Source organism: Pungitius pungitius, chromosome 9 (genome assembly GCF_949316345.1).
Source record: "Pungitius pungitius chromosome 9, fPunPun2.1, whole genome shotgun sequence".
NCBI classification, from domain to species: Eukaryota; Metazoa; Chordata; class Actinopteri; order Perciformes; family Gasterosteidae; genus Pungitius; species Pungitius pungitius.
Genome location: NC_084908.1, coordinates 17,462,769 through 17,480,413, shown reverse-complemented (window position 1 = coordinate 17,480,413; position 17,645 = coordinate 17,462,769). Strand labels below are relative to the sequence as shown.

The 17,645-nt window shown below is 44.8% G+C and overlaps 2 protein-coding genes across 4 annotated transcripts in view; both read right to left on the bottom strand.

Moving 5' to 3' along the window:
- The window catches only part of fgg (fibrinogen gamma chain), a 51,042-nt gene extending 41,971 nt beyond the window's left edge, over window positions 1–9,071 (bottom strand). For 2 of the 3 annotated variants that reach the window (XM_062564367.1, XM_037472601.2), the window contains exon 1: window positions 9,068–9,071. The gene's annotated coding sequence lies outside the window, so the exon portion shown is untranslated. Of the gene's footprint in view, window positions 1–473; window positions 479–9,067 lie in introns of those variants that run through there. The other variant, XM_062564369.1, reaches the window with a different exon arrangement.
- Window positions 1–17,645, bottom strand: part of sorbs2a (sorbin and SH3 domain containing 2a) — a 44,144-nt gene that overhangs the window by 17,841 nt on the left and 8,658 nt on the right. The window contains exons 3-10 of the mRNA XM_062564365.1: window positions 12,542–12,597; window positions 11,417–11,506; window positions 10,059–10,085; window positions 9,810–9,934; window positions 3,825–4,238; window positions 2,341–2,461; window positions 1,689–1,864; window positions 197–263 (exon numbers count right to left, since the gene is read on the bottom strand). Of these exons, the coding sequence (XP_062420349.1) occupies window positions 197–263; window positions 1,689–1,864; window positions 2,341–2,461; window positions 3,825–4,238; window positions 9,810–9,934; window positions 10,059–10,085; window positions 11,417–11,506; window positions 12,542–12,551 (1,030 nt within the window). The 5' untranslated portion in view covers window positions 12,552–12,597. The remainder of the gene's footprint in view (window positions 1–196; window positions 264–1,688; window positions 1,865–2,340; window positions 2,462–3,824; window positions 4,239–9,809; window positions 9,935–10,058; window positions 10,086–11,416; window positions 11,507–12,541; window positions 12,598–17,645) is intronic.

Below are 17,645 nucleotides of genomic sequence, written 5' to 3'. Positions count from 1 at the left end.
TAGGCTTAATAAGAACTGACATGCACACACACACAAACAAACCAACACACACACACACACACACACACACAAACAAACAAACACACACATAATGGTACAGAGCATGCATGCTTGCCCGATATCTAATGTCTGGTGATCAAATCAGATCACATGGCAGGACATTTCTGCCTTTCAGTGTGACGCAGCACATACTTACCGGCTTTGTGAACCTTGTGGATCTGCTTGAACATAGTTTTGTACCAATCCTTCGGCCTATCCACCGTCTGTGGAGAGAGAGACAGTCATGGAGGTGGTAGCTCAAGTTAGACGGTAGGAAGGGTTCCCACTGCTTTACGGGGCCGAGTACTTGCTGAGATACGAAAAACACACTCTCAGCCGTTTATAGAGATTCACATTTCATTCACTGAGAATTTAATTCATGCCGAGATCTTTTAATTAATTATTTATAGAGATTTATTTTATGAGACACTCACCAAACGACTTGAGGATTACTAAATCTCCTGTGTTCATGTTCTTAAAAAAGAATTTCCATCAAACTATTTGACTTAATTTAATGTACATACTCTGAATGTCTGAGTGTGATATTTGATATATTTACCATGCTTCTCACTAGGCTTTACACAAAGATTTTCTTTATACACAGTGTGGTTTTGCACTGTATCTTTGTATATTAGAGGGACAGTGCAATACAAAATATATTCCTAATTATTATAATTATTGTATCTGTATTGTATATTTCTTAAAATTGTATCAAAGATTTCAAATGTTTTAATTATTTAAACACAAAAAAAGCAATCTCCTTTCTACTCCTAGTATTTTTTATCACGCATTGTACTGGGATGTACAAACCACACTTGACTGTTAGCTTGTAGCTAGCAGAATGACATCATGCAAAGTTGCATATCGGTTGGCAAAGAACAACCTGTTAAACGGCCACTGTGGTTTGTTTTGTTTTTTAATGGTGCTCGCCTTCATAAATCAGTGTCAGCAGGTTCTGTTTTCGCAGCGCAGAGGATACAGAAGCCATGTGGCTACAAAAACAAAGTGGGACCTCCTGGTATGCGTGTCTTTGTGTATACAGTACAGATCTAACAGCCACTTTGAAAAAAAAAAAAAAGCTATCAAATAACAGACTTAATCCCCACGCTAAACAGCGCGCCTGGACTCAGGCCCCTTGGCTCCGCAGTGAAGGAGTGAATGTGACAGACCATTGTGGCGTTGGCACGGCCGGGAGACGGACCAATTACCACTTCACTCTCCATGGTTACCAAACAAAGTGCCCGCAAAAATGTTTGTGTGCTCAACAACAAGGGGCATCTGTTTTTCTTCTTCCACCAGCTTTTCTTTTTCTTTTTCTATACACCTTTTCTACTTTTATTGCCCATCTCTCATTCTTCTCGTTTCTGTCTCTCGCCGGATAACCGATTGGAGAGTTAATACACGGACACGCTCTTTGACGAGTCAGCCGCCTGGAAGTCGCAACTGTAAAAGCAAAGACCTTGTCTGAGCGAATTTGCAACAGCAGCACACAGAGGGAGAGTAACAGAGATGGTGGGTGAGGGAGAAAGAGAATGGGCTTTCGGTGTGGCATCCGAAGCCGCTGACAGCCAAAAGTAACCGGCTCTCCCGAACCTCTACAGCACCTAGCGGAGCCAGTGGGCCGAGGCCCTCCGAGGGTGTGACCTCACCGTGCGGATGGCGATGGGGATGCCGGAGTCGTCCACGGGGCCGATGCCTTCGTAGTGCGGGGCTTTGATGACGGACACCCTCTTCTCCTCCTCAGTGAAGCGAGCGATGGGCACCATGCCGCTGACGCTGGTGTGGCCCAGCACCACGGACTCTCTGGTGAGGGACTCGCTGCCCTCTGACCACGAGGAGGGAGGGGAGAGAGACACTCGCTGTCAGCTGTACCCACCAATAACCACGCAGGAACGCAACAGCGGACGAGCAGGTCAACGCGGACTCGTACACCTCAAGATGTGAGCGGTCCAGGAAGAACCAATCTTCATCTTCATTTTATACTGAGTAAGACATAGCATACCCTGGACTTTTGAATGTACCATTAACTATTTATATGGGCAATTATGAGAAGACTAATAAACCATGTAGGGATATTTGTGATTTTAGCACTTTTTAGCAATTTCACATTAAGCTATGTTAATATAATATAGAAGGGATGACTGGAGCTGGGGAAAGTTGTGAAACTGGAAAAATGCATTTAAAAATGTAATTTAACAATGGATGTCATAAAAGGTCTGTTTGTCATACACTAAAACCACCAAAATGTTAATTCACAGTCCAAAGCAGATCAGAAATACAACACAAAAGCTCTTGACTCACCTGAACCCCGGTTGTGTCTCTGGAGCGCAGGGTGGAGGGAGGTGGGGGGAGGAGGATAGGAGAGAGGAGAGAGGGGCCTCTGAGGAGCACTTCCATTCATAGCGTGAGAGAGGACCTGGCCCTAAGAGTCACCCACAAGCCAAAAAAAACAAACAGAAAAGGAGTCACTACCCATCAAAAATGGAAACATGTCCTTTTACAGTGGGGAATGTTGCTGCTCTGCCCTCCAGCATTTCATTATGAGTGCAAAGAAAAACACAAAAGAGACTAGTTTTGTGAATCCATTATTAGCCATCACATTGCTATAAATATTTACATTTGAAAAAGGGGGTGGAGGAGACTATTCTGGAAATGAGTGCACATGTTGACCGATGTCGGGGCTACTTGCTGGATCTGAAGTGACTGTAATGTAATGAGGGGGGGCGGCACTCATTGAATCACTTCAATTCAAAGACAGACACAAGAGATTCAAACAGTGGCGGTAAGCAAAGAAACCTTTCAGATCGACATTCATTTCATCATAAATTAGTTGCGACAAACAAGACGTTAATGGACACAATGGGAGGCCCTTTCTGAAAAATGCGCTCCCATTCAGCTCAAGAACATACCATTGGAAAGAAATAATTAAAACACAGCGCTTAAATTTGAAGGCAAGTTCGATCAAAGATTCATGAGAGCTCCAAAACCAGTGGCTATCGAAAGACGCTGCCATGACATGGACCGATTAGAACAGAATCTCTATACAGGGATTTGCTCCATACGCTATAACTGTGATTCCGTGTTGAGCTGTGGGCTCGCCCTGTGTAGACCAATGACCACTGTGACGGCAGCCATTGCTTCGAGGGGTGCAGTTTTGGAGCGTGGAGATCTGCGTTTAGGCCGGCTCTATCTTTGCCCGTGTAAAGTGGAGGTGGCCACTTGGGATAGCCAGAGGAGCTGCTAATCCGCCGACATGCCGCTCATACTATGCACCCCGTATAGACCAGTGTTAGACTTACTTCTAACTGCCTCCTCGTCTAGTATCTGGGAGGATCACTCTCTGCCCCTTACATCTATGACCTCGGCAAAAAGAATGAGCCCACGTGTAACCACATTATGGTTTCCATAGCATAAAAGCCACTTCTTTCTGAACCGACAACATGCAGCCAACAGCTTCCATCCATGCTGCATCTTTATGAACAATGGTTTTGTCTCATCATGAATCATCGATGTGAGCAGGCCCCTACAAAAGCATAGCATCTGATTGCAAAAAGGGCATAGCAGAGAAACACAGACAAGCACAGAGACATAGTGATATAATGAGTGGAGAAACATTAAACAAGCAAGAAAAAAAAGGATCATTAGATTGTGGTTGAAGGTTAGTAAAAGGGGAAAACACAGTAGCGAAAACACATTTCGGTATGGTTGGGCTCAGCCATCCAAATGAGTGTCGGGAGGGAGGGCACCATTTGTGTGTTATAGCAATGACTTGTCGGGATAATTACGTTAGTGACAGTGGCTGCTGCAGCGGTGGAGGCCGCAAAGGCTGTTAGCGCATCGTCGGGGCCAGCGGTGGATGTGTAGGCGGAGGCGAGGCTGAGGGTGGGCGACGGCGTGGCCGAGGCGCCGGGTGAGTCCAGGCTACAGATCTGCAGCTCGTCCAGCAGACCCGCCGTGGACGTCGAGTAGTGGCTCAGAGCTGACGACGTCACGGGGGAGTCCGAGGACGGCACGCGGCCCCCGATGCTCGCACCGCTCAGCGCGGGGAGGTCCGGCCTGCTGGCTGCGCCAGCTCCGCTAGGAACGTACGGGCAGGGCGACAGAGCCTTGGGCATTAGGCCCGACATGCAGTCGAGCGACTCTGAGCTGCGGCAGCGATACGGGGAGTGGCGCGCTGTTGGGTCAGGGGAGGGAGGGCCCTGGTGTCGGGGGAAGGGGAGAGGTGGGGGAGAAGAGGGAGTTGATGGGAAAGGGAGGAAAGGAGTACAGCGCTTAGTGATCACACTCATTTGTCACGATGGGCGCGTGAGCCCGACAGACGGGGCGGTGCTGCTCAACCCAGTCTCCAAAAAAAGCGTGAAATGGCTACGTTGGTCCACCGTGATAAACGTAGTCATGTTACGTTTTCCCCCAAAATAACGTTACTATGTTACGTTTCTTTTGGCCCATTCATTTACATTGCTTTGCAAATAGGTCACGTGACTATCAAGTTTCCCGGTAGCGAAAAGAAAAACATGGCGGACGGTCAGCATAATCTCCGTGAAAAACACAATATTTTAAGAAAGCATCAGCATTTGTATGCATTTCGATGGCATTTCTAGCGAGAAGTATGCGTTATTCTTTCATAATCTTCTATCAGAGACTGTAGAAGACCTTCCGTTTATTCGTTTCTGCGAAGATTTGAGTGTCCCTTTGGCAAAGCGTGGCTACGCAACGCCTTTAACGGCGCATTATTAAAAAAACACTTCCAGTGGGGGCGTAAAGAGGCGTTCAGCCTTAAAGCCACTAATCGCCAAACAAAACAAACTCAAAGCACTCGAATCACATTATGACTTTTTAAACATAAATTCCGTTATTTTTATGAGTTTTCAATGAAAGAATGCATCATTTCCGGGGGTAGGCATGCCCGGGACATCCCGAATTATGGGCAATTTTGATTTGTCCAGCTTTTTGACAGCTCCAGTCCCGACTTCCAATCACAGCCTCCTAAATCAATGACGCGCCTAAAACTCTCGGTTCGAACATTACGTCTTGTTTACATGGGAAAGGGGGGCGGGGCTTCGCCCTCAGAGCGGAGCGTCATTTCTCGCTCCACACGTCTCCTCTTTTTACTGGCCAGGAAAACGGGCGATCTATCCCACGTGGGTCTGGCTCCATTCCATTGGCTCTGACGAATCCATAGAGAGGCGGGACTTATCATTTTCCCGGCAAACGGAGAGATTTGAGCTGCATTGCTTCCACTGTGCGTGAAGTGGCCGTGAGGCCTCCACTAAAGTCTCTCTCTATTTGTTCTGCTTTACTCAATAAAAGTAAAACCTTTACAGATATACTGTCCACACACTAGGCTAACATAATGGAGACTTCCAGGCTTCGTCCTTTATGTTTTATGGGGATAAAGCCCCTGTAAGTAGTTTTTTCCCAAGCAAATCTGAGTTTCTTCTTTTTTTGTGTGTCCCATACAAATATCAAAATATATATACTGATTTTCACATCCAAACACACTCACTTATGTTCCCTTTTATCATGACAACAAGAAATTTCAAGATATACCTTTTGCTTTCATAAATCATACAGTTTTAGTGTGTAAATGCCCAGCAGTGTACGGTCCGAGGGCCCCTATCGGGCCACTTGTTAGATGGGTTTGATGGGTTACCGACTAAAATATATGCCCCCACCCCCTAACTTGATTTAGGTCTGTTGCCTCAGGGTAACTTGTAAATATAATAAGTCAAACAAGCAATGTAATCATTAAGAAAGTAGTGCATTTTGAGCACATTAACCACAAATGGATTCAAACATAAATTCAAAAATATTAAACAAAGAAATGAAATGACCAACACTGTATGTACAAAATCCACATACAAAACATGTAAACTTAAAGGGCTTGTTTGTGTCAAATTTTATGGCATACACATTCAACTGGCCTACAATAACCTGAAGAATGTCTTAAAATACTGAAGGGGGGGACATGATATCATTAGAAATGTTATGCCAGAGGGAGCACAGAATGTATTGTGGGGTGTTCAACAAGGAGGATTTTCAACCTCTACTATGTCTCCATCCTCATCTTGATCGACAGACTCACTGTCACTATCATCAGACATGCGTTATCCTAGTTTTAGTGTGTAAATGCAATTTCCAGCATGAGACCTAAAAAACGCCTACAGGAATAAAAGGGTTAAACCAGATACAACTTGCTTGTTTGACTTATTTGACTTATTATATTTACAAGTTTCCCTGAGGCAGTTAGGGGGTGGGGGCATAAATTTTAGTCAGTAACCCATCCAACCCATCTTAAAACTCAGTCGAAGGAGTCTAACGCCGGAGTCACAGGGTGCAACAAAACTCTGTAGTGAAAAAAGTGAAGGCCGAGGCATGCTGGGTGAGGTGCGATCCCGGCCCTTTTGGGACAGTGTTGTGCCTGAACGCGTTCATAAACTTGTTGATATTTTGGGCGAACGTGAACTCAACGTACTGTATTAATGCCCGATGAACGTCACTGTTCTCGTTCATTCTGGTGTCTATGAACGGCGCGTTCGTTCAGCTTAACATCGTTCAATGGGGTACCAGATTTCTATAGAAAACACACCATAAACGCGCATTAATAAGTGTAGCAAAGAGGCGGCGTATAATAATTTTAAAGAGTTTATGAAGTTACTGACAAGGTCGGTGAGGATGGGAGGAATCTGACCTTTCTTTGCAAACATTTGCACCTTAATGATTACTGTCCTGTTTTTCTTTTAATAATTCCTTATTTAAAAAAGACCATTTAAGCAGCATGTGTTTGAGAATGTAGTGTAGGGGTAAACTCTGCAACTGCTGCTAGTGTGGAGTGAATAGACAGCAACATAGCATCAAAGAATCATTAGGGAAATGCTGTCCCCTCAATGCTAATGTAAACCCTGGTTGGATAAGGATTCAAATTGGATAAGAAGATTAAATCTGATGCATCGCTTCAGTGTTAAAACTGATAAAATAATTGCTGTCTGTGGTTCTGGGCTGTGGCAATAATTTAAAAAAAAAATAGCTCGCAGCAACGTATGGAAAAAAAGAACTGAACTAGTTCATTTTTTGGAACCGTGAACTTAGTTCAAATATTTTGAATTATGAACTGAACTAGTTCCTTTTTAAAATTTGTAAACTAAACTTTGAACTAGTTAATGTAGAAAGTAAACTTTCCCAACACTGGCTATAGGACCCCGGAAGATGATGAACTATGCCTGGGAAGGGCGAAGCCATGCCGGTACGAGCATGATGTGCAAATTAGTCGTCAGATCAAAGTATAGTAGTGATAGACTAATCGAACCATCTAACAAGTGGCCCGATAGGGGCCCCCGGACCGTACACTGCTGGGCATTTACACACTAAAACTGTCATATTTATGAAAGCAAAAGGTATATCTTGAAATTTCTTGTTGTCATGATAAAAGGGAACATAAGTGAGTGTGTTTGGATGTGAAAATCAGTATATATATTTTGATATTTGTATGGGACACACAAAAAAAGAAGAAACTCAGATTTGCTTGGGAAAAAACTACTTACAGGGGCTTTATCCCCATAAAACATAAAGGACGAAGCCTGGAAGTCTCCATTATGTTAGCCTAGTGTGTGGACAGTATATCTGTAAAGGTTTTACTTTTATTGAGTAAAGCAGAACAAATAGAGAGAGACTTTAGTGGAGGCCTCACGGCCACTTCACGCACAGTGGAAGCAATGCAGCTCAAATCTCTCCGTTTGCCGGGAAAATGATAAGTCCCGCCTCTCTATGGATTCGTCAGAGCCAATGGAATGGAGCCAGACCCACGTGGGATAGATCGCCCGTTTTCCTGGCCAGTAAAAAGAGGAGACGTGTGGAGCGAGAAATGACGCTCCGCTCTGAGGGCGAAGCCCCGCCCCCCTTTCCCATGTAAACAAGACGTAATGTTCGAACCGAGAGTTTTAGGCGCGTCATTGATTTAGGAGGCTGTGATTGGAAGTCGGGACTGGAGCTGTCAAAAAGCTGGACAAATCAAAATTGCCCATAATTCGGGATGTCCCGGGCATGCCTACCCCCGGAAATGATGCATTCTTTCATTGAAAACTCATAAAAATAACGGAATTTATGTTTAAAAAGTCATAATGTGATTCGAGTGCTTTGAGTTTGTTTTGTTTGGCGATTAGTGGCTTTAAGGCTGAACGCCTCTTTACGCCCCCACTGGAAGTGTTTTTTTAATAATGCGCCGTTAAAGGCGTTGCGTAGCCACGCTTTGCCAAAGGGACACTCAAATCTTCGCAGAAACGAATAAACGGAAGGTCTTCTACAGTCTCTGATAGAAGATTATGAAAGAATAACGCATACTTCTCGCTAGAAATGCCATCGAAATGCATACAAATGCTGATGCTTTCTTAAAATATTGTGTTTTTCACGGAGATTATGCTGACCGTCCGCCATGTTTTTCTTTTCGCTACCGGGAAACTTGATAGTCACGTGACCTATTTGCAAAGCAATGTAAATGAATGGGCCAAAAGAAACGTAACATAGTAACGTTATTTTGGGGGAAAACGTAACATGACTACGTTTATCACGGTGGACCAACGTAGCCATTTCACGCTTTTTTTGGAGACTGGGTTGTGCTGCTGTGAAACCACATCACAAGTGTCACCGGGCCGCGGCTGTGAATCGAAGAGGGTCGGTGAGTTCAAATACAGCACACACAAAGGAACAGCGGTTTGGAGGAAATTAAACAGTTTGTTATCACACAGACAGTATCGGTTCTACACCAATGTAGAACCAGAATTAGTGCGGTCGGTCCAATGGCAGCACCAAGCCTAGCCAACTAAAGGGCAACACACACACACACACACACGCACACCCAGACGACACGCGGCCACAAGCAGCTTACTGAATGCTGTGCATCAAAGCCCAAGAAAAACACCAACTATAGCACAATAGTGCTAATCTGTCCTGACAACTTTGTCCGTTTTATTGTTAAGTGGCCTCAAAGGGACACAACCAGTGCTTTTGATACATTATGGAGTCTGTCATGTACCAACAGCACTGCGGGAGAAGGTCTCGGTGGAAGTGCAGGAGGAGCCTTCGTTATCTCCACCTGGGCTGGCGCCGGGCACTTGGTTTCATCGGGGGCTCGATCCGCAGTGTCGCCTGGAGGTTGGAGACGCTCCGGGCCCGGGCGGACTGCGAGCGGCGCGGCCTGTGTCGGGGGTGGAGACGCGGTGGGAGCCCTTCGCGGAGGTGGGTGAGTAAGCGGAGGGGAACCCGTGGCCCGGGTCTTGGCTTGGGGGTCAGGGTAGGAGTTGCAGTGAGCCGGGGGGTCCGGGATGGTGACGGGGGTTAGTTTGAGGGCGGACACCTTTCTCTCGTGGCCCTGTGAATTAGTGGCAGGTGCAGTACAGCTGCTGATGTCATTCAGGTGTGAATGTTGGACTGAGTTTGTGCTCTCTGAGTACGAGTAGGAGGATGCGCTGCGGACAGTGAGGGACTCGTTCAAAAATGCCTCCTCATTCTGCGTGAACGTTAGCGCCCGAGGGCTAAAGTCATTCGCCCGGGCAACAAGGGCGCTGTAGCCTGGCGGGTTAGTGCCTGTGGGTGAGAAGTGGAAACTCTCTCTTCTAGGAGGCGGCAATGGCACGTGATTGATTTCCTTATTGGCCAATTAGAAAAGCAACAACCGATTGTAAGTTCAAACGACAAACAAAGAAAAAAATCATCAGCGCAAAGCTTGACACAAATTCCAGATTCTTGACTTTAGCAACATCTGTGAGACGTTTTACCTGTGTTGGAGACTTTTTGTCCTGCAGGTTGGGTCTGACACTGCGGAAACCTTTGGCAGCAAGAGATGAGCTGCTGGCGTCTCCATTCTTAAGGCCATCTGTTGCACTGCGCGACCGCCAAGAATCTGGAAGTGCAGTTGATATTATCATCATGCTGGCATGCTGCTGGGTTTGGAATACGTCTTCTGGTGTACAGCTTTTAATTTAATTTTAGTCTCCCCTCCAATTTAACACAAAGCAGAGACTTACCCAAGTCTGATGAGTGAGAATCACTCCCTGGAGACAGAGAAGACACAGCAATAATAAGTGACATGGGTTAAAGCATGCTCTCAAGGTTTAAGTTATTGTGGCCAAAACTCCTAGAGCATTGCTAGTATCAATTAAATAAATATCACTAGATTTATACGAGTGTGGGCTCAGAAGGCTGCTCTTTGTGTGCAGTGGGTGAAAAATGTCTTTCCGATTCTGGCTCTAATATAGAAATGATGACTGTGTACAATAAAAAAATAAAAAAGCTTAAGGCAATTCATGCACATCAAGGCTGGAAGGACCACTTCACTCCCATGTCTAATGAATGGAGAAATCTTTTAGAGTCCACTAACGTGAGCACTATTATTGATCATGAAGATTATAATTCAAACAGCAGAATGGCCACCTTGCATTGAGCCACGGTATGTGGCTATTGTGGCTCTATGAGCTGAGCACTCACTTATACCGATTAGCTCGGTCAATTGATTCCACAAGGCTGGTAATAAGAGCAAATCACAGCCACATAAACAGCTTGGTTTTGCCCGTGGAGATGGCTCCAGCTGGGTAGGCTTACTCCACAGCAAACACAACCGGCTCCTTAACCTCCATTAATCCCTAGCTGGAGTTGGAACCATCCCACAGGGTACTTTCTGCTTTTCTAGGGACTCCGAGTGTAACAGAATGCTGAGCAGCAATGGTGAGTGTACAGTACACCGCCGCCAAGGCCGAGGGTCCCTCAGAGGCAGACGCGCCGGGTCCTAAGTCCCTCGGAGTGGTGTTCTACCACGCACCTAAACATCCTATATCGAACAACTCCTCATCTGCTTTATTAAAAGAAGGCCAGGGGTGATAGAATGCTGACTTTGGTGCAGCCATTAACCTAGATGCTGACAGCACTGCTACTTCAGCACAGCTGATAGTCTACTGAAGCCCTTCCCTCTTCAGTTATCCTGTGTTAAAACAGAATGGTTTTAGGATGAAGGGGCTTATACAGCAGATCTACGGTGAGTTCAGTAACACTGGGTCACACTGGTAAATAAGCAGGATTGTGCCTTCATGTCCAGCCAGTCAAAAAACAGAAGAATAAACCACCCCTGAAGAGGAGGAGATGGAGCCCTGTGAGAGCATGGCACATGGGAGCTTTTAAAAGAATTTAAAAATGGATTACACAACAAACGGATTGCTTAAGCATACAAAGGCAGTCGTGTCCGTATGCTCATCAGGGAAGATGGAGGCCAAACAGCGAGCCACTGTTCAAAAGACTTACCTCATGCTTTGAGAGATTACTTTAACAATTCCTGGCCGGCCGGACTTTAGCTACTTCTACATTTGTAGTGTGTCTGCGTGAGTGCTAGTACCTGAGCCCAGATTTGGCGAGCTCTGGACCCTCTTCATGGGAGAGAGCGTGAGTGACAAGGCCGAGCTTTTGCGAGAGCATCCTCCGCTGTCTGAGGAATCACAGCCGGGCAGGTGATCACCGAGGCACAAGCAGCAGCAGAAGCAGCAGCAGCAGCACACATGCACATGCACACACAACAAAGACACGGATACACACACACACACGAATGCGGCCAGGCAGAAACATAACAAGTGGAGATAAAGCACATGCATTTAAAGAGGCAGATTTTGACTTGATGAGCTCGGGACATGTGATGGAGCTGGTGTGCAGCAGAAATTCAAATCTTTTGTAAGTGTGGAACTAAGATTTTGTATTGCTTTGGTTTCCACTAACCAAACCCTTTCTGATGACAACAGGCATTAGGCACTGCTAAAGTGGCTATTCGTAGGATATGCATGTGATAAATTGATTGTTAATAGTGGAGAACTCCGATGTCAACATGGCTAAAACTCAAACATTTATCTTCCTGCTGAAACACTTGAGAAACGCCTCCATCAAGAAAACACGAATACTTTCACTTCTCTTTTATAAAACAACAAGCCGGTGTTGCTCGCAAGAGTCTCCGCAAAAGCTTCTTTTTGCTTTTGTCTTCTCTAGAGTAAATACAGGCAAACAACCAAGATGAGTCAAGCTAGCCACAGAGTGGTGGTGTGTGGTGAGGAGGCTCAAAGACGGATTAGTCATTGATTCCTCAGCCGCAATACACACTTCAGCTCGGGATGACTGGCGAGTTGAGGACAGAGCGCTGGGAATGTATTGAGAGAGGAATCAGCCTGCTTATTGATGCTTTCGCTCACAATCAACACAGCGCCAAAAAGGACAATCATCAAAGCGGTGCAACTCAGGGTCAGGGTTAGAGTCATAGAGTCGTGCCTGTGGTGGAGGGAAAACTAGGGCTCAGGGCAGCTTTTAGCAGAGCTGCGAGGTCTGCAATGTGGACACACGCTGATGGTTTTGTATCAAATGAAATCACTTATTGTGAGGAAAAGAGGATTTTTACGCTTGTCCAAACAATGATAACGGACATCAATCTTAAACCGTGTATGGTTTGTGTGTGTGTGTTCAGGTGCGCACACATAAATACCTGTATTCATATTGGAGAGCACTTCTTACTGATCTACTGCAGGGGGACACACTTTCCTGTAAAACAAAGGAAAAACGATTTCAGAAACATAGTAAATGTCTTTCTAAACAACCAATTGAGGCAAAAATTGTGCAGTGATTTGTATTTACAAAGTGATCTTCCCGAGACTGCTATAATAAATTATTCAGGCGAGCTCATTTTATTCAACAAAAAAATCAAATCTCACATATGGAGTTTTGCCAGTTTCTCACTGCCCATTAGTTCACTTTGATTCAAATGTCACTACTTAAAGAGCCCAAATCTCCTGGCAGGAAACAGGTTTGAGCCTAATGATGTTTAATGTATAAGTTATTTCCAACGTTGTTCAACTGTGTGAGATTTGGTGCCACTAAAAAGGATCACCTTCACCTCCATTTGCCTTGATTTAGTACACAGCACTGTATAAAACATACAAGTACATCTTGTAATGTTCACAAAGATGTTTAAGCCAAAGCCTAAAGCCACAAAATCCAACATGACTTAATGACCTCAGCAAAGGTTGCACTGCACAAAGATTAAATATAAATAAATGACAGATATCAAATGTAACATTTACTCCAATAAAAGAGAACGGCTTCTTGTTTAACAGGGACTTTTTTCTCAGAACTGTTGCGATGCACGATTGACGTGAAACAGGCGCACATCGAAAGCCCAAAAGTGACGTGCGTCCTCACGGCGCTTAGTGTGTGAGTGAGGGACACGGCGAGCGACAGCAGACAGTGGCTGCGGCGGGGCTCAAACGTGTCTGGTATGCGAGCAAATGTGACATGCGGGTTCTGGGAATATGACGTACAGCATCTGATATTTAAATGATAGTAGACACGCGTGGTAATCTGTGATTTCAGGTGGTTTGAATCCTGGGACGAGAGTGTTGGCAAAATAAATGGTCACATTACTTTTTTCTTTTATTCATCTGAGCAAACAAACTAGAAGTACGAGCAAAGTTTGCACACCAAAATCAATGAGGATGCCCCCTTTTCATGACATTCTATGTAACAGTGAAATAAACAGATGTTTGAGCTGTGACTCCTGCAATGCACAAAGTGAGTGAATGTGTGCAGACGATGTGACTCTACAGAACGTAACGTCTACGTCTGGATGTGTAAACAGACATCCTGCTCTTCCCGGGAGATGAAGGCCACGGAGGATGAAAGCACACACGGTTTGAGCTTGAAGTCATGTTCAATTCTGCCACAGAAAAAAACTGAAAATGCATTAATAAATTATACTTTTTGCTTCAACACGTTGGCAACTCTGGGCTTCACATTGACAGTTAAAGTCCTGATAATTGTGGCTATTTTGGAAAAGGTATGCAAGTGCATTCTGACATGAATGTGTAAAGTGCCTCTGCAGTTGGCTCTGGTGACGACTGGCACTTGATGCATGGCATAACATCGACGCGTATTTCGCCGTGCCAAACATTTTAAAAAGGTATCCACATTAGGCACGGGCAGATATACGGTTATCTGATTACTTTGAACTTTTTAAGTATCTTTATCGGTGTCCTCAAAAATCCAGTGCGAGTCTACAATTAGAACATTAAAGGGACGGTAATCTACGTTAAGGTTGTTTGGTCACCTTGTTATTCTTTTCCCTGCAGCGTGTCTCCGTGCTGGCACCTGACCTTCAGAAGTGGCTGGTTCACATTTAGAATGGCGGGATGTTTTGTAAAAATGTAGTTGACACAAACAGATCTAAAACCCCAAACTAAACTGTGAAGAATCCAAAAACACAACGAATGTAAACCACATATGTGCCCACAGACTGGCAAATAATGTATTGTGATTATCTGAAAACTCAATCCTCGTATTAATGTAAACACGGACTGTAAGCCGTGGGAAGACAACAAGTCAAGCGCATGGATTATTGACAATATATTTATCCACCTGATGGAATTTGTTTTAATTTGCATAAAAGTAATTAACCATAATCAAATCAATTATCTCTCCACATTTAGCCACGACTGCTTAGTTGGCGGCTGCGTGAGGGTTTCCAAACACAGTCAGCGCTTGGTTGGGGAGGAAATGTCATTACTTGTGCTACTACATGGAGACATGCAGCGTGGGATACTTTCAGCATGAGACCAAACCGTCAGCGTCATCCGGAGAGCACTCGTAAATCTATCTCTGAAACACACACGCACACATGCACGCGCGCGCGCACACCCGCGCAGGGGGGGTAAATCATGGGTCTGGCGTCGCAGGCAGTCTCCTTCCGAATGATGGTCAGATCATAAACAGGATCGTGTTGCCTGGGGACAGATCCGCGGCGACACAGCAGCTGTGGCCATGGTGTAATGTTATGGCTGCGCACTTGGGAGGAAACCCGGCCGGCTCCACACCTCCGAGTGACTCTCAACGCCCGCTCAGGCCTTTTGAGCTTTTAATCACGAAACGGGCCGCGGCCTCTTAAAGCCGGAGGTTGATCATTAGCAGCTCGGGCGTTTTTCAACGGGTACAATTAAATAGAGGGGCAGCACATTTTGCCGTTGATATTCTCAGGCAGCACTTCTCTGCTTGGTGGAATACTTGCAAACTTTGTCTCTACGAGTGAACGGACCAGGCACAAGAGTTGTTGTCAGTTTCTCTTCTGTGTTAAGTGTCTTTGCTTTCTGACTTAGCCGTGGTTTATCCACTGACTGTAATTCAGGCATCAGTGGGCCACTCCGGAGACTGGCGTGTCTATAATTACTGAGTGTAATAGCTGTGGGACTGCAAATACCCAAGTCGGAGCTATGAGCCACAGGACCCCGGCGATGTCCACCGCGGCGAGCCCATCGCGTCTCATCGGTCCGCTGAGTGACCTCCTGGGACGCATTCGGATCACATTAGGGGACTTAAAGGGTTTGAGCTTTGAATCCTTGTGAAACACGAGAGTGTTTGGACACTACAGTACGTTAGTAAGATCATCCTCCATTGTTTCTTTGAGTGAAGAGCCTTACTATTGATCAGATCAACTATTAACATTTTCATCATTGGATGTTTCCACAACAGAAGAGTTTTATTGTTGCTGAGCTCGACAGGACTCTTACGCGTGCAGACCAATGAGAAATCTATATCTGTGCACTTAAATAATCTCATAAAATACGTACGTGGACGGCACAAAGAGGACAAAGCCAAATTGAATCAATGCCACTCGAGAAGGTGGTTAAAGCGCATCATGGGCTTTTGTGTCCTTATTCACCAAAGTACAAAAAGTAATTTGCCCTGACACTTAAATAACAACAATAACGTGTGAACCGGACAGTGTAAAGGAAACACTAACAAAGAGTAAACACAAACAATGTCCTCAGAGAGCAGTGGCTGCGATGCCATTAGTCACTGGCAGTCCGCCATGGCATCCAAACAAGTGCTCAAAAACAATGATGTCATCATCGTCCTTTGAGAAAGGACAACAATGAAAATGTTTTAGTTAATAGTGGAACTGTTTAAAGCAATATTTAGGAATTTTGTAACACTTTAAAAATGGTATTTTAGAATGAATTTCAGAAGTTCTTATAAAAGACCTTTGTGTGTGTGTGTATATGTGAGTGAGAGTGAACAATCGTTGGAGATAAGCCGCCTATGGCTTCAAGGGGTCATGACCCTGGAGTGGTCACTCAGACTGAGACACACTCACAGGATGATAACAGATTAAAGCTCCTTAAGATCTATTTAAAGGCCGTACCAAAAAGTCATCAGATAGACATTTTATCTACAGCTGGTCTCTGTACCAATGATTATCAGCTGCTGAAGGCTTGTTAAGATTAAAATACCAACTGGAAGAATTATTAATTCATCCTAACTATTTGGCACAGTGGACCTATTCACATCAATATACGTTATTGAATAATGAGGCTCTTCTGATTTTTTCTTATGGCTGCGCTAACTTCAAATAGGTTGATATTTCGTACACTGCTTGGCACCGTGGGACCATATGCATCTGGATTTTTGGAATTTTTATTTCCATACAAGCAATAAAAGAACAAAACGTTATTTTCTATATAAAATTATAAGAGTCATTGGAGAGTCAAACAACCCTCAAAAACCACCGCAAAAAAACAACTTTCCAAGTAAATATAAGAAAGCTGAAATGAAAATGTGAATAATAATCACACAAAGTTCTAATCCTCATCAAAGCACCTCACAGTCGCATGAGTCCAAATCCTTGCTGAGGATACTTCCCGACTGCAGTGTTGGACGGATTTTCTGGCTTATCCCGTGGTCACTTCTCAACAATGTGCTTTTCGTATTAGACACATTTGGAAAAAGGTCATTCAGAAAAACGTAGCTTTCCTTGTCTTTTGAAAACGGTGTGGCCTGCATTTTAAATCCTAACGGTGAATTAACCTCAAGCATCAATCGTTTCAGGTCACTCAGATATATGTCACATTCAGGGTTTACATCAAAATCAATTCAATAAATGCTTCAAATCAAATGAGTCTTCATTTAAAGTACTAAACCCTTTCTCTGACAGAAGTAAATGCAACTTTTCATCAGCTGCTTCGTCGTTGCTGCCACTGGTTAAACAACAACCGCGTCCAACAAAGTCTCCGTTATCAGCCTTGTTTGTTCAACCTTGCCACTCATTAGCAGAGCCCCCCCCCTCCCCGCCCCTATGAATGGATATGGGAGGTCAATACGCTGACCCTGCGTGCCCACTCACTGCCCATACTGCTAACAACAGAGGCCCGTGTGTTCTGCGGAATTGCGTCACAGCCCCACTAACGAGCACAGACATCGGCCCTGAGAGCACCAATGCAATTATGCAACACAAGCCCCGGCACAGTGAGTCCCGGGCCGCGGGGGGCCTGGGGGAAGAATGAATGTGATGTGACAATTCGTCAGTTTGTTATCTCACCGGAACTAAGGATGAATTCACTTTAGCAGCGCTCTGACAAGCACAGAGATGAAGACAGAGGTGAGTAAAAGCAGCACAGAGAAAAACCTGGATGAATACTGAAAAAGGACATGAATCGGGATGAGAGGATGAGAGGTCCCCAGAAGCAATATGTTCATAGAAGCAAACACAGAGCAAAAAACTGCAGCATTACATAAGCTGTCTGGCTAATGCCGTGTGGGGACAT